A 12,368-nucleotide genomic window follows, 5' to 3' on the forward strand; every position below is an offset into this window, starting at 1 on the left:
AAAATTTCACCAAAAAATTTTAATTTTTTATTTTATTTTTCTATATTTTTATATCACCGATTCGAGTCGTTGATAGAACGATCCAATATGGATATGTGGGTGAACGATCCACCCCATTGATCGATGTTTTCAACCACTGCTCCCAATATTTGAAAGCTTGGATCGGTGATCCAAATCGACTATATGGAAATCGATCTTGATTAGCGAATTGATAATCCAAATCGGTGGATTGGCCCAATCTGAGCTTAAAGTTATTTCATAAATTACTAATATTTCTTAAAATCTATATTTTAAGTTTCCAAAAAGATTGAGGTATCACATTATGGATTTTTAATATTTTATTTTAAAGTTGTAAACACTGATAACTTGTTTCATATTTGAGTATTGTTGACCATTATATTTATTTTGTAGACAAAATGAAGTTTAAAATGCAACTCATTGCAATAAAATAGAAATCTTTAAATCAATTTTTATTTTTATTTTTATTTTTGTATTTCTATAATCTCCAATGCCACTTGCACTTGTAAAGATAGGGGATCGTACCTATTAATTTTTTATTTTTCCCTTTTTTTGAAATTTAATTTCTTAATTTATTTATTTATTTTCATTTTATTTTTAAATAATACTTTATTTCTCTAGAGGTGTTGCATTTAACTCTCTCTATAGATATGTCTTTATTTTTATTCATATTTAATTTATCTCTCATTATATGGTTGACAATATTGGCCTCACCAGCTCTATATTGAACCGTGCGAGTTCCCATAAATTTATGCTGCTTAAAACTTTTTGTTTAATCTTAAAATTTAAGCCTAGATATCCTAAGTTTTTGGTTTCAACCCTTGATGAAAAGGAAACCATGGTTGCCTCCAAATTCAAAATGCAAGAAATACGGAACATAAAATATTTCATGTACCAAGAACGCAGAGAAATATAGATTCACATTTGACATGTTAAATCACAGCCTAGGCTCAATCAGAGAGAGAGAGAGAGCAGTATGTATACAGTTCAATTTGACATGGCAAAATAATTGATTGGTTCATTAAACAAAAGATGAATCCATGAGAGAGAGAGGATAATTATAGAAAAAGAGTAGAGAGAATTTATTATAGAGAGGAGAAGAGTACTATATGTTGGAAACTTGAAAGATTATGTCGGGTGGGGCTCAAAAAATGCTGTATAGGGTTTTTTTTTTTTTTTTTTTTTTTTTTTTTAAACGGTAATAAAAGTTTAATTAATCAAAGGAGACGAACTCCAAAAGTACAAAGCAAAAAAAAGAAAAAAAAAAAAAATACAAGTTGTACTCCCTATTTCCATAAATGAACAACCAAAACTTCCAAACAAACATTTCTTCAAACTCAAAGGATCCAAAACCACCCACCACTGAAGACCCAAAAATTCCCCACAAAGCACTCTCACAAACATCCCACCCCAAGAACTTTCAATCCACTCCAAACTTCCAAGGAGCACCCAGTAAGCAACTTTCCTTTTGCAAATCTCCTCAAGGATCAGGGTTGGGTTGGGTTGGGTTGGGCTGGGTTGGGCTGGGTTGGGTTGGGCTGGGTTGGGTTGGGGCGGCGCGAAGCCTACACAGACGGCTGCCAAATAAGTGCTCTATGGGTGCAGTGGAACATGTGGAGGTTTAGGGGATCTGTGGCTGCCCATTAGCGTACAGCTCCTAAAGAAACTTGTCTTGATTTCTAGTTATGGATTAATTAATGGAAAATTGTTTCGTACGTGTTGAATCGCATTTTGACATATGCCGTTCAAAAGTATACGGCATCCACATTAAAGATGGATGCAAATATTTGGTTCATCTAAAAACAATTGAAATGAACAGTCTAAATAATAGGATTATTATTTCTAATTTTTAAATTTTATCTATTTAATATGATCTATTTGTTAGAGATATGTGTATCCTTAAAAATTAAGTTAAAAACTCTATCTTAAAAATAATTTTATTTAGGAGCCCGCATTTCTACATATGCGGGCTTGGCCCACATGCTAACCGCGTCCTTAATTAATACTACGCCAAATATGTTATGTGGTTGCTGACCTACGAGGCAAGGAGGACCCCACCGGCAAATCAGGAACGTCATTTTGGCGCATATAAAATGGGCAGTCGTTAAAAACAACGGTCCCGCGGGACCATATCCTTTATTCTGCCCCGTGGGAAAGCTCTCTTCGACAGTAATGTCACAACTCTTGGGAACTCTAAGGAAAAAGTTTATACAGAGCCGAGGCTCTAAACAATCAAATTTGAACGTACCTCAAACATTTTATTAAAAGATGTTGTTTTAATGCTAAAATATATTTAAATTGATCATCTCGACATCAAGATGCAAGGACATGAGAAAAAAATAGATTGCAAGTTTTGGATATAGTGTATTTTGTAAGGTACTTTTGGACTATCAATTTTCAATATTTTCAAGTTTTCACATATATATCGATCTATACTATTTTTGAAACTTTAAAATTTATAAATAAATATAAAAATATACTTTAAGGCTATCACAAAGATTTATAAGAATTAAACCACATTTCTTGACACTATTTGAAGGTAGGTTGTAATTTGATTGTTTAGAGCCTAAGCTCTATACAAACCGCACCGGAACTTCCAAAAGGAAAACAAAAGATTTAAATATGATTGTATATCTATGTTCCTGCAGGAGTATACTGTACACTTATTCTCTTGGGTAGATAATTTATTTAGGAATATCTTTTTTATTCAAAAATTTTGGGAATCATCTAATGTTCAAAAGAAAAAATTTTGAATTTTAAGTTTTTTTATGCGTAGATGTCATTCTTAAAAAATTAGATGGTTTCTATTCAATTTTGGGGTATTATTTTATGGAAAAATATCTCTATAAACCCCATTTTCAACTTTTATTTCTCCATTGACCTAAGATTGCAAAACATATCTTACTATATAGAAATTCACTCTATTATATCTCCTAATCCCATAAACATATTTTATTAATTTTTTATTAGTTTTTTTTACCCAAACAAATTTAAAAAAAACATTGTTTCTAAACTCCTTTTTCTCTTGGCATGATTTCCTCTCTCTCTGCCCCCATCAACCTCCTAAACCCCTCTTTCTCTCTCTATCTCCCCCCTCACCCACTCATCGAGAAACTACACTACCCCGGTCACCTGCTTGCCGGAAAACTACACCTCCCTCGGTACCTACTCATTGGAAAACTACACCTTCCCTTTGACCCGTCCGACGGAAAACACCATCGATGCTGGAAAAGAAACCCCATTTCTTTTTTCGAATACTTTTCTAGCGATCTCGATGCGTTCATCTCTGGGGGTTAGAAAAAGGAATACCAACTCAAAGGAAAACCCCTCGCTCTTGATATATGTAGAGAGAGATTGAAACAAGTAAAGAGAGAGAGTTATAAAAAGATGTTTCTCGAGAGGTTCATGGCTCTGAAACTTAAAGCTTGACCCATATGAAAATATTTCAGCCACCGGAAAACTGAGATTGTTCTCGAGAGGCTCAAGGCCTTGAGGTTTCCACTAGAGCTGATAAAGGAGATTGCAGGGACCTCGCCGGAAAATCCATTTCTAAACACTCTTTCAGAGAGACAGAGGATGGCATAGAAAGAGAGAATCTGATGTCCTAAACGTGGACAGTCTAGAGAGAGAAACACACAAGGACAGAGATAGAAAAAAGATGTCTTTTTAATTTGTTTGGGTTAAAAGTTTGAATAAAAATAGATAAAGTTATTTGAAGATTAGAAGATAGGTTTGAAATTTTAAGTTTAGGAAGAAATAAAAGTTGAAAATGAAGTCCACGGGGATATTTACCTTCATTTTATTCAAACTCATTGAGAATGCGAGTTGGAAAATTTTAATATTGAGTTTGGCATATCGTAGATAATGTTACATTCCCATAATTTGGGTATATCATAGATATGGTTACATCCCCATAATTTAGGGTCCTAAAAATTCTTGTGTGTTTTACTTGAGGGAGTAAATGGACAGTATGCTCCCTCAGGAGCATGAATCCTTTTGGCATTAAATATTTTATATGCGTATAGAGGTTCTATTTTTGGACCTAGGTGTAAACTAGATTAAATTGTTTTTATCTTTTCTTTTTCTTTTTAATTACTCATCTAGGTGATTAGTGAACCCCAAAAATTTAATTGACAAAACACCAGCCTAAGGTGACCTTCTGCTTGAGGAAGCAAGTTCAAAATGTGATACTGTGGGAGCATACTAGGGCGCTCCTTTTATGAGTAATCTAGTGTTGGAAATCATAGAAATTTTCAATTCGGATTGTAATATGAACAACAAATTGGTTAGGATCGAAACAATTAATGAAGATATCACTATTAACCCACACCCCTCCTAAAACACTCCCTATCATTTTTTTTTCTTTTATCTTTTTCCTTTTTTTATATTGAGCATATATAATGCTTTCTTTTCTCTCCCTAAATCCTCCATACAATACTCTATGTAAAAAAATTTCTTTTGATTTTTATATTTTTTTAGATCATCGATTCTGATCAATCCAGATCAGGCCTCCACCAATCCAACAAACAAACATGGTGTGGACAATCTACCCCCATCAATTCGGATTTTGAAACTCAGAAGTAATGAATACACCATGTGAGTAATTGAAAATGTGAAAGCCCACAGACCCACTCTTCCCTCTTCCATATGCAATTTGAGCTCTCTCTCTCTACCCCTCATTCTCTCTCCTCTTCTCTCTCTTCTCTCCCCTCTCTCTCTCCTCTCCCCTCTCTCTCTATGCTTCCGTGGGAGTATGCACTGTACATTTACTACCTAAGTTAGTAGATCAACTTGATAGGATTTTTTGAATATGAAATTTTGAGAACCACCCAAGAATCGATAGATAACTATTTTCAAAACAAAAGAAATTGATTTTTTGAGTTGTTTAGCACCTAGATCTCACCCTCCAAAACTTGGATACTTTACTTAATCTTGCAATATTATTTTTTTCAAGTGCATTGAGAGTGCAATTTGGAAATTCTTTTACTGAGTTTAGCCTGAATTTGAAGAGGTTATATCCGCAAAATTTAAGGTCCTAAAATTATTCTTAAATTGAGTTTGACCTAATGGAGTAAATGGACAATGTACTCCCATAAAAGTATAAAATCTATTGATCACAACCATTTGCAAGTATTCATTTGTATGTGTATTTTGAATTTAAATCAAAAGATATTTATAGAATGTTAAATAGTTCATCTCTCATAGATATTTGAATATATTTCCCTACATAAAATACGATGCATATCTCCAAGATTTCTAATTGGGCTTGGACCTTTTCTTTGTTTGTTGAGTTATTCAGAAGAAGAGGAAGTTCCCTTGTCTTGTTTTATGTTTTTGTGGATAGTTTTTATTATTAGTTGGATGGGTATGTTGCATTGCAAATCTAATTAGGGATTGTATGCACCCTCAACTGCTCGATTTGAATGATTATGACCTTCCACTATTCTTATATTAGTAGTAAGTGGTCTTGTTGTGTACTACTCGATTGGAATTTGATTTGGTTTGGGGCTTTTACAGTAGTACTAACGAGTTCTATAATGAAGTCGTTCTATAATGAAGTCTCCGACTCCATTTTTAACAAAGGGCATTGGCTCAAATTCCCACCGACTCACATTTGTTTTTGGAAACTTACTTTTTTTAGTTATTAAGATCTGAACCAACCATATATTTTTTCACTTAGACAACTTTTTGGGGCTCTATTTTTCCTACACCTAATTTTTTGAAAACAAATAACTATTATTGTATGTCATGTGCAAGAAGTTTGGTGTTTCTTATAGCGTTTAGACAATCGTTGTCCGATGGCCATCGCCTGACTCGAAACAAGAGGGCCATCGGTTTCCAATGCCTATGGACCAGGGGCTCGCCCTTGCAATTTTCCACAAGAATTGGACGATTCCTGTTTTTTGCTTGTGTTTTAGGAATTGCCACAATTTTACAAGGTTAATTGTTAAGGCTTGTTTTGAACACCCAAATGCTTCTCTCGCTGTCAAATTCTTGTTGAAAATCTGCCTTTTAGGTCCCAAAAAAGTTGTAGTTTTAGTTGTTCATCATCAATCTAGAAGATCAATAGCTCTATTTTTAGAATTGGAGCCCCATTTCTATGAATTGCAATCTCTTTGATTTTCGGCTGAATCATTTCAAATTGATCCAAATCTTATTGTGATTCAATATTAATTCAGAAAAGTATAAAAAATAAAGTCATTTAACATTTGAATTGAATTTTATTTGACGATTTTTCGGATTTGAAATAGCCCAAAATGAGCCACTTGGAATTGCAAAAATGTTTGAAACTTTTTTTTTTCGTGAATTTTTGTGATTTAAATGTGATTCAGTTTGAGTTCAATAAAATTGATCCAGAAAACTGCTACAAGGTTTTTCAAATCGCTCTATTTAAAAATTGTGAATTATTTATTCAATATTTGAGTTGGTGTTCAATTTTTTTGAAGATTTTAACTATTTTGACATTTTTAAATCAATTATATGGAAAGTTTCGTTATCGACTTCAATTTATTTTTAAAGAGTTTTCTCCGAATCAATTGAGCCGTATTGCCCTAAAATCTGTGATCCTGATTTCGATTGACGGTGCTCCATTTTCTTGAACCCTGATTCCATCATGTGTCATATTTCATGTGGGACCAGGCGTTCGTACTATCAATGCCCTTCCACAAAATATTGGGCTGCATGCGCATGACATAGGGGAACGGCTTCAGATATTTTCGTCATTTCGGCCTTTTGACTGGTGAAAAAGAAATAGGACTTCGAATCCTAAAAATAATGTATATTATAAAAAATTATTTGAAATGTGCATTTTATCTTAAAAATAAACGTTAACAATTTTATAAGATTTGTTTCATTCTTAATAGGTGTTGGAAATTAATTTTAAAGTTATCATAGAAATTTCTAATGCCTAAAGTGCTTTTCAGTCAAGGATTCGAGGTGAGGCTTTACATTCTTTTAATAAAGAGGAATGATAGTTTGTATTTTGAATAGGGCTAGCTTTCTATGCTTCCCCTACAGCATAGAAGTTATATCCTCCCTCTTATCTAACCGTTCATTTTGAATGGTGGGTAAAGATTGTCCCAATCACAATGTCACGTTTCTACACTATTTTATTTTTAATTTTTTTCTATAAAGTAGTTTGATACCAAATTTTGGACATACATTTCTCTATTAAACTCGCACTAGCGAAAAATATAAAAAAAATTTATTTTCAATAACATAAAATGACCAAAATACTTTTGAAATTTTTAAGGGGTATTTTGGTTATTATATTTATCACAAAATTATTTTTAATATTTTTATTGGTGCGCCTCAATGAGCAGATGGTACGTACAAAATTTCATATTGATACCATTTGTATAAAAAAACTAAAAATAAAACACTTTGAGACGTCAGATCTAAGATTAAACGGTGAGTGACTCTCTTGATCAAAATTGAACGGCTGAATGGTAGAGGGATGATAGAACTTCTATGTTGCAGGGGAAGCATAGAAACGTTTCCCTTTTGAATATACATTGTTGGAGTGTATCTAAAATGTAGACCGTTGATTTTGAAGATCTAAGAATCTAGGAGGATACTAACTTGATAGCATGTGAAGAGCTTTTCTGATTAAATTATCTTTGAGCCGTTTGCCCTTTTTTTTCCTTCTCCCATTGAAACCGTCGTTACCACTTCGTATTTCTCTCTCGTTAAAACTCTCCCCTGTCTCTCTACCTTTTTGTATCCTCCGTCTTTTTCTCTCATCTTTATCACGATATCTATCATCTTTAGCGGTTTTCGCTTCCCACTCTCCTCTTCATTGAATTGTATTTTCCACTCTTCTGTTATACTCTCTTTCACTCACTCTCCCTGTCTTTCTCTCAGATCCTCTATTTTTACTTCCCACTCTCCTCTCCCCTGAATTGCATATCCCCTCGACTCTTATACTCTCTTTCTAAGATCCTCCAAGCAAGTGCTCCTCGAAGGAACCGGTAAAAAATCTTCTATTTTCACTTCCCACTCTCCTCATCCCTGAATTGTATTTCCCCTCGACTCTTATACTCTCTTTAAGTTCCTCCAAGCAAGTGCTCTTTGAAAGAACTTGTAAAAAGTGAGTAAGTCAATGTGGATTTGTGCCCTTACCCTTTGATGAGAATGGAGTCAAAGACTTCATTATAGGACTTATTGGTACTACCGCCAAAGCCCTAAAGCAACAACTATATGCATTGTGAATTTTGGGCATTGATGTCACCCATCAAGCAGCCAAGCTAGTTAGGCACAGTTTGCTCATTTCTATAATTTGTTTCTTAGTTTTTGCATTGATCCGAGGTTTACTTCAAAGAACTGCAAGAAGCGTTTTTGAGTTTTTGTTTTTTATCATTTTTTGATAGCAATTGACTTGTGATAAAGTATTTCATTTTGGATATTTCTTACTTTGCGTTTTTCTCAAATTATCATAACCATAGTTATCTCTCTTTTTTATTGTTTTGAGGTTATATAGAGCAGAGAATAAGTAGGGATCACATAAATTATTTTATAAAAGAGAGAAGAGAGAGAGGAATAGGTGGGTGGGATTGGCGAGAGAAGATAGAACATAATTTTCTCTTTTTTCCTTTGGCATTGTTGGTTATGTGAGCTGACTTTTAGAGAAAACAAATGAGGACATCTCTTGAGAGATGGGTCTCAATTCTGTTTTCAGAAGTGCTCTCTCTCATTGATAAAAATAATAATGGGGTTGGGAATGGAGAGTATTTTGAGAGAGAGAGGAAAATAGAAGTTTGTAGAGGAAGACTGATGCACCATCTATCTCTTTCGCTTATTTGCTAGTCTTGTATACATATTTGTGTAGAAAGAAAGGAAAAATGGTGTTTCTGAAAGGGGAGATGGATGGATGAAGATCATGTAGAAGAGTAAGATTTTAACGATTTTAGAAAAGGAGTTGGAGGCTCGTAAGGAGAGACTGATTGGGGGCAGTAGAGAAAAAGTAAAATGGGATATGAGAGAGAGAGATAAAAAGAGATTTAGGGCTCGTCCAGAAAGAGCAAGATAAGATTTGGGGTAGAGAGGGATTGAGAGCTGATAGAAGAAAAGCAAAATGATATTTTCTAAATGAAAGGATAAAATAAACTCTTTACACCACAATATTATCTATTTAAAGTTAGAGGTGAGAATTAACCAGATTCGGATCCAAAATCCGGGAATTTGGACCCTTTTCATATCCGGGTATGGACCCCAAATTTGGATATAAAATCTGGACCCGGACCCAGGTCCGAATTGAAATATCAGATCTGCGTGCAGGTGGATCTTATCAGGATCTAGATCCAATCCGATTTTTTACATAAGATATTTTTATTTCATATATATAATTTTTTAAATAGTATATATATAATAATCTCAACTCGATGTATCCTATTCAAATTCAAATCCAAATCTGAATATCCAAGATCCGATCGGATCCAAATCCTAATATGATGTATACTATTCAAATGCCGATCCATATCCACCTAGATCCGAGCCCGATTCAACCCGTTCTCACACCTACTTAAAGGACACATGATCATTTCCCTTTAATAAAACTTAACCTTATAGACTCGGTTTCTATGCGTCCAAGCTCGCATTTGTATAAATGCGGGCCCATTAATAAATCTATTTTTGAGATGAATTTTTGGATTTAATTTTCAAGGATATGTAATCTATAACATGGAGATCATAAATATAAAAACATAAGTAAATTTTAAAAGGGAAATTATTATAAATATACCTTAATTTAATTTTAATTGGAAAAAAATCTTAAACTTTCCTTTACCTCGTCTACACTATTTTTTTTTTTTTTTTAGCTTTTTTTAGACAAAAATAACCTGTACGGTAGTCTTACTACAATTCCCCAATAAAATATATTTTCTTATTAAAATTCCTTAGGAAAAAAACATATGAATCACTTGTTTCTACTATTTTTAGATGGAAAACTTACTTATACCCTCTTTAAGATAGAACACCCACTTGCGCCCATCTTAAGATGGATGTTTTGCACTTTTTGGACGTTATGCGTCCAGCCCGCGTGAAACAATTTTCCTAACCTTACAAAGGAATGCATCCTCTCACAAAATGTAGTGGGGTGCCATTATCTATAAAGTTATAGGCATTTCATCATTTTTCATCAAGAAAAACGGTACCCTGAAATTTTTCTTTCATCAATAACTGGACAACTGTTTCAGAAAGAAGCAGTGAGTAAATCCTTTCGGCAATCCACACACCAAGCCCTTTCCCCTCTCTCTCTCTCTACCCTTTCTCTCTCTAGCAGCTAAAGTGACTCTCTCTCTAGCCAGTGAACTTCAGTACTCTCCCACTCTCTCTCTCTACAGCGAAGGACAAGTGTGTCTCTGAGCAGGTCGGAATCTCTCCTTCATCCTTAATGGAACCCAACTCCGCATCCTCTCTCCTCTTTCTATTCCTAATTTCTCTCTCTACTCCTGTCCTTTCCGACCACATTTCCGGCAACATTTCCGGCAAACCCCACCTCTCTGCTCCTTCTCCGGCCTTGGCTCCTCTCCCTGCAACTCACCCTCTCCCTAAAACTCCTCCCTCTTCTTCTCCCTCTTCTTCACCTCTCCCTAAAACTCCTCCCCCTTCTTCTCCCTCTTCTTCACCTCTCCCTAAAACTCCTCCCTCTTCTTCTTCACCTCTCCCTAAAACTCCTTCCTCTTCTTCTTCCCCATTAGACCCAAAGCAACTCATTGCTCTCGAATCTCTAGACATTCCTCTCTCTAAAGACCCTTGCTCGCAGACCTCACCTCAAAACCTCACTCTTTGCAATGGTGAAAAGCCCTTCAGGCACCTCATCTCTCTAAAACTCATCAACTGCTCAGATGACTTTCAGATATCCCAAACCGCCATTAAAGCTCTGAGTACTCTTCAGTCCTTGTCCTTTATGAACTGCCCTATAGACCTCATTAAGCTTCCTCCTGATCTTGCTTCAAATCTGAGATCTTTTGTCTGTGTGAACAGTATGAAAAAGCTCACAGGTGTTTGGCTTAGCAAAATGGGTAATCTTACTGAGCTTACAGTGAAGGATGTCACTGTAAATGCAAGTGGGGCTTCGATAATTCTTGCAAAAATGAAGGAAATTAAGGTAGTAAGTATATCTGGTACAAATCTCACTGGTATTCTCCCTAGAAAATGGCACCCAAATGTCACAGAGATTGATCTTTCAGGCAATAGAATCAAGGGTCCAATCCCTGCTTCAATGGTTCATTTGGGTGATCTCAAGCTCCTGAATCTCAGCTCAAATAGGCTCTCTGGCTCCATCCCGATATCCATTGGTGATATGATAATGCTGAGGAACCTCTCTCTAGCTTTGAATTCTCTGTCAGGGCCGATACCTGAATCCATGGCTGAGATCCCATCTCTGGTTCACCTTGATCTAAGCAATAACCAGTTTAATGGCTCGGTGCCTCATTTTTTAACAGAGATGAAGAGCTTGAAGTACCTGAACCTTGAGAACAATAATTTTCAGGGCCCCATTCCATTTAACTCTAGTTTTATCAAGAAACTGGTTGTGTTCAAGGTTGGTGGGAATTCAAACTTGTGCTACAATCACTCCATTGTTTCTTCAAAGCTCAAGCTTGGAATAGCGCAATGTGATAGCTCTGGTTTACCTATTACTCCTCCTGAATCTGCATCAGAAGCTCCATCTTCTTCTCAAAACGATGACACTTCGGACGATGATTCAGATGTCACTGACCATACTACACATCATCATCATGGACCTAACACCATTGTTCTTGTAGTGGTTATTGGGTTATGTTCCATTATTTTCCTCATAATTTTCTGCGTTTTGCTATCAAAGTGGTGTTCATGAAAATTGGTTTCTATATATTTACATGGTTCCTGCAATTAAAATTGGGGAAATGGTGCAGCTGAAGGATTATGGGCTTCTTTTGCATTAGAGTTGCAGGCATAGAAAATGAGCTTTTTGGGTTTTTTTTTTTTGGCTGTAATTGAGGTGGGGTTTCTCTTTTATGCATTGTTTGTGAATCGAACTTCTATTTGTTTCTCTCTCATTTCATTGCTTTTTTTTCAAATTTTAGAGAGAGAAACACAGTTTTTAAGCTTCTTCATTTGATTGGAAGGGAAAGGGGAAAGGGGTTTCCTTGGTTTAGCTGAGAGTATAGTGTGAAACTGCAAAAGGCTTACAGGTTCTCTGTTCCTCTGGTTTTATCCATTTTTGGGGACATTTTTATGGTGGATCTGTTTTCTCTGTTTTTACCCTCAACAGTTTTGTTGTGGATGTATATTACACAATATATTCAATGTATCGGGTACTTTGTGATGAAGGATTCTGCAAATGAATATGATGGCCTCTCTTCTCTCTC

The 12,368-nt window shown here is 35.2% G+C and overlaps 1 protein-coding gene across 1 annotated transcript; it reads left to right on the forward strand.

Moving 5' to 3' along the window:
* The first annotated feature begins 9,819 nt into the window (after positions 1–9,819).
* RLP51 (receptor like protein 51) lies at positions 9,820–12,368 on the forward strand. Its single transcript, XM_006830147.4, has one exon. It carries the CDS (start codon positions 10,409–10,411, stop codon positions 11,852–11,854), a length of 1,446 nt encoding a protein of 481 aa, XP_006830210.3. The 5' UTR covers positions 9,820–10,408; the 3' UTR covers positions 11,855–12,368.

This window comes from Amborella trichopoda, chromosome 1 (genome assembly GCF_054954075.1).
Source record: "Amborella trichopoda isolate Santa Cruz 75 chromosome 1, AtrichopodaSantaCruz75HAP2 v2.0, whole genome shotgun sequence".
Classification (NCBI taxonomy): Eukaryota; Viridiplantae; Streptophyta; class Magnoliopsida; order Amborellales; family Amborellaceae; genus Amborella; species Amborella trichopoda.

Coding starts and splice junctions, on each gene's coding strand:
- RLP51 (XM_006830147.4), top strand. CDS start 10,409: ATGGAACCCAACTCCGCATCCTCTCTCCTCTTTCTATTCCTAATTTCT.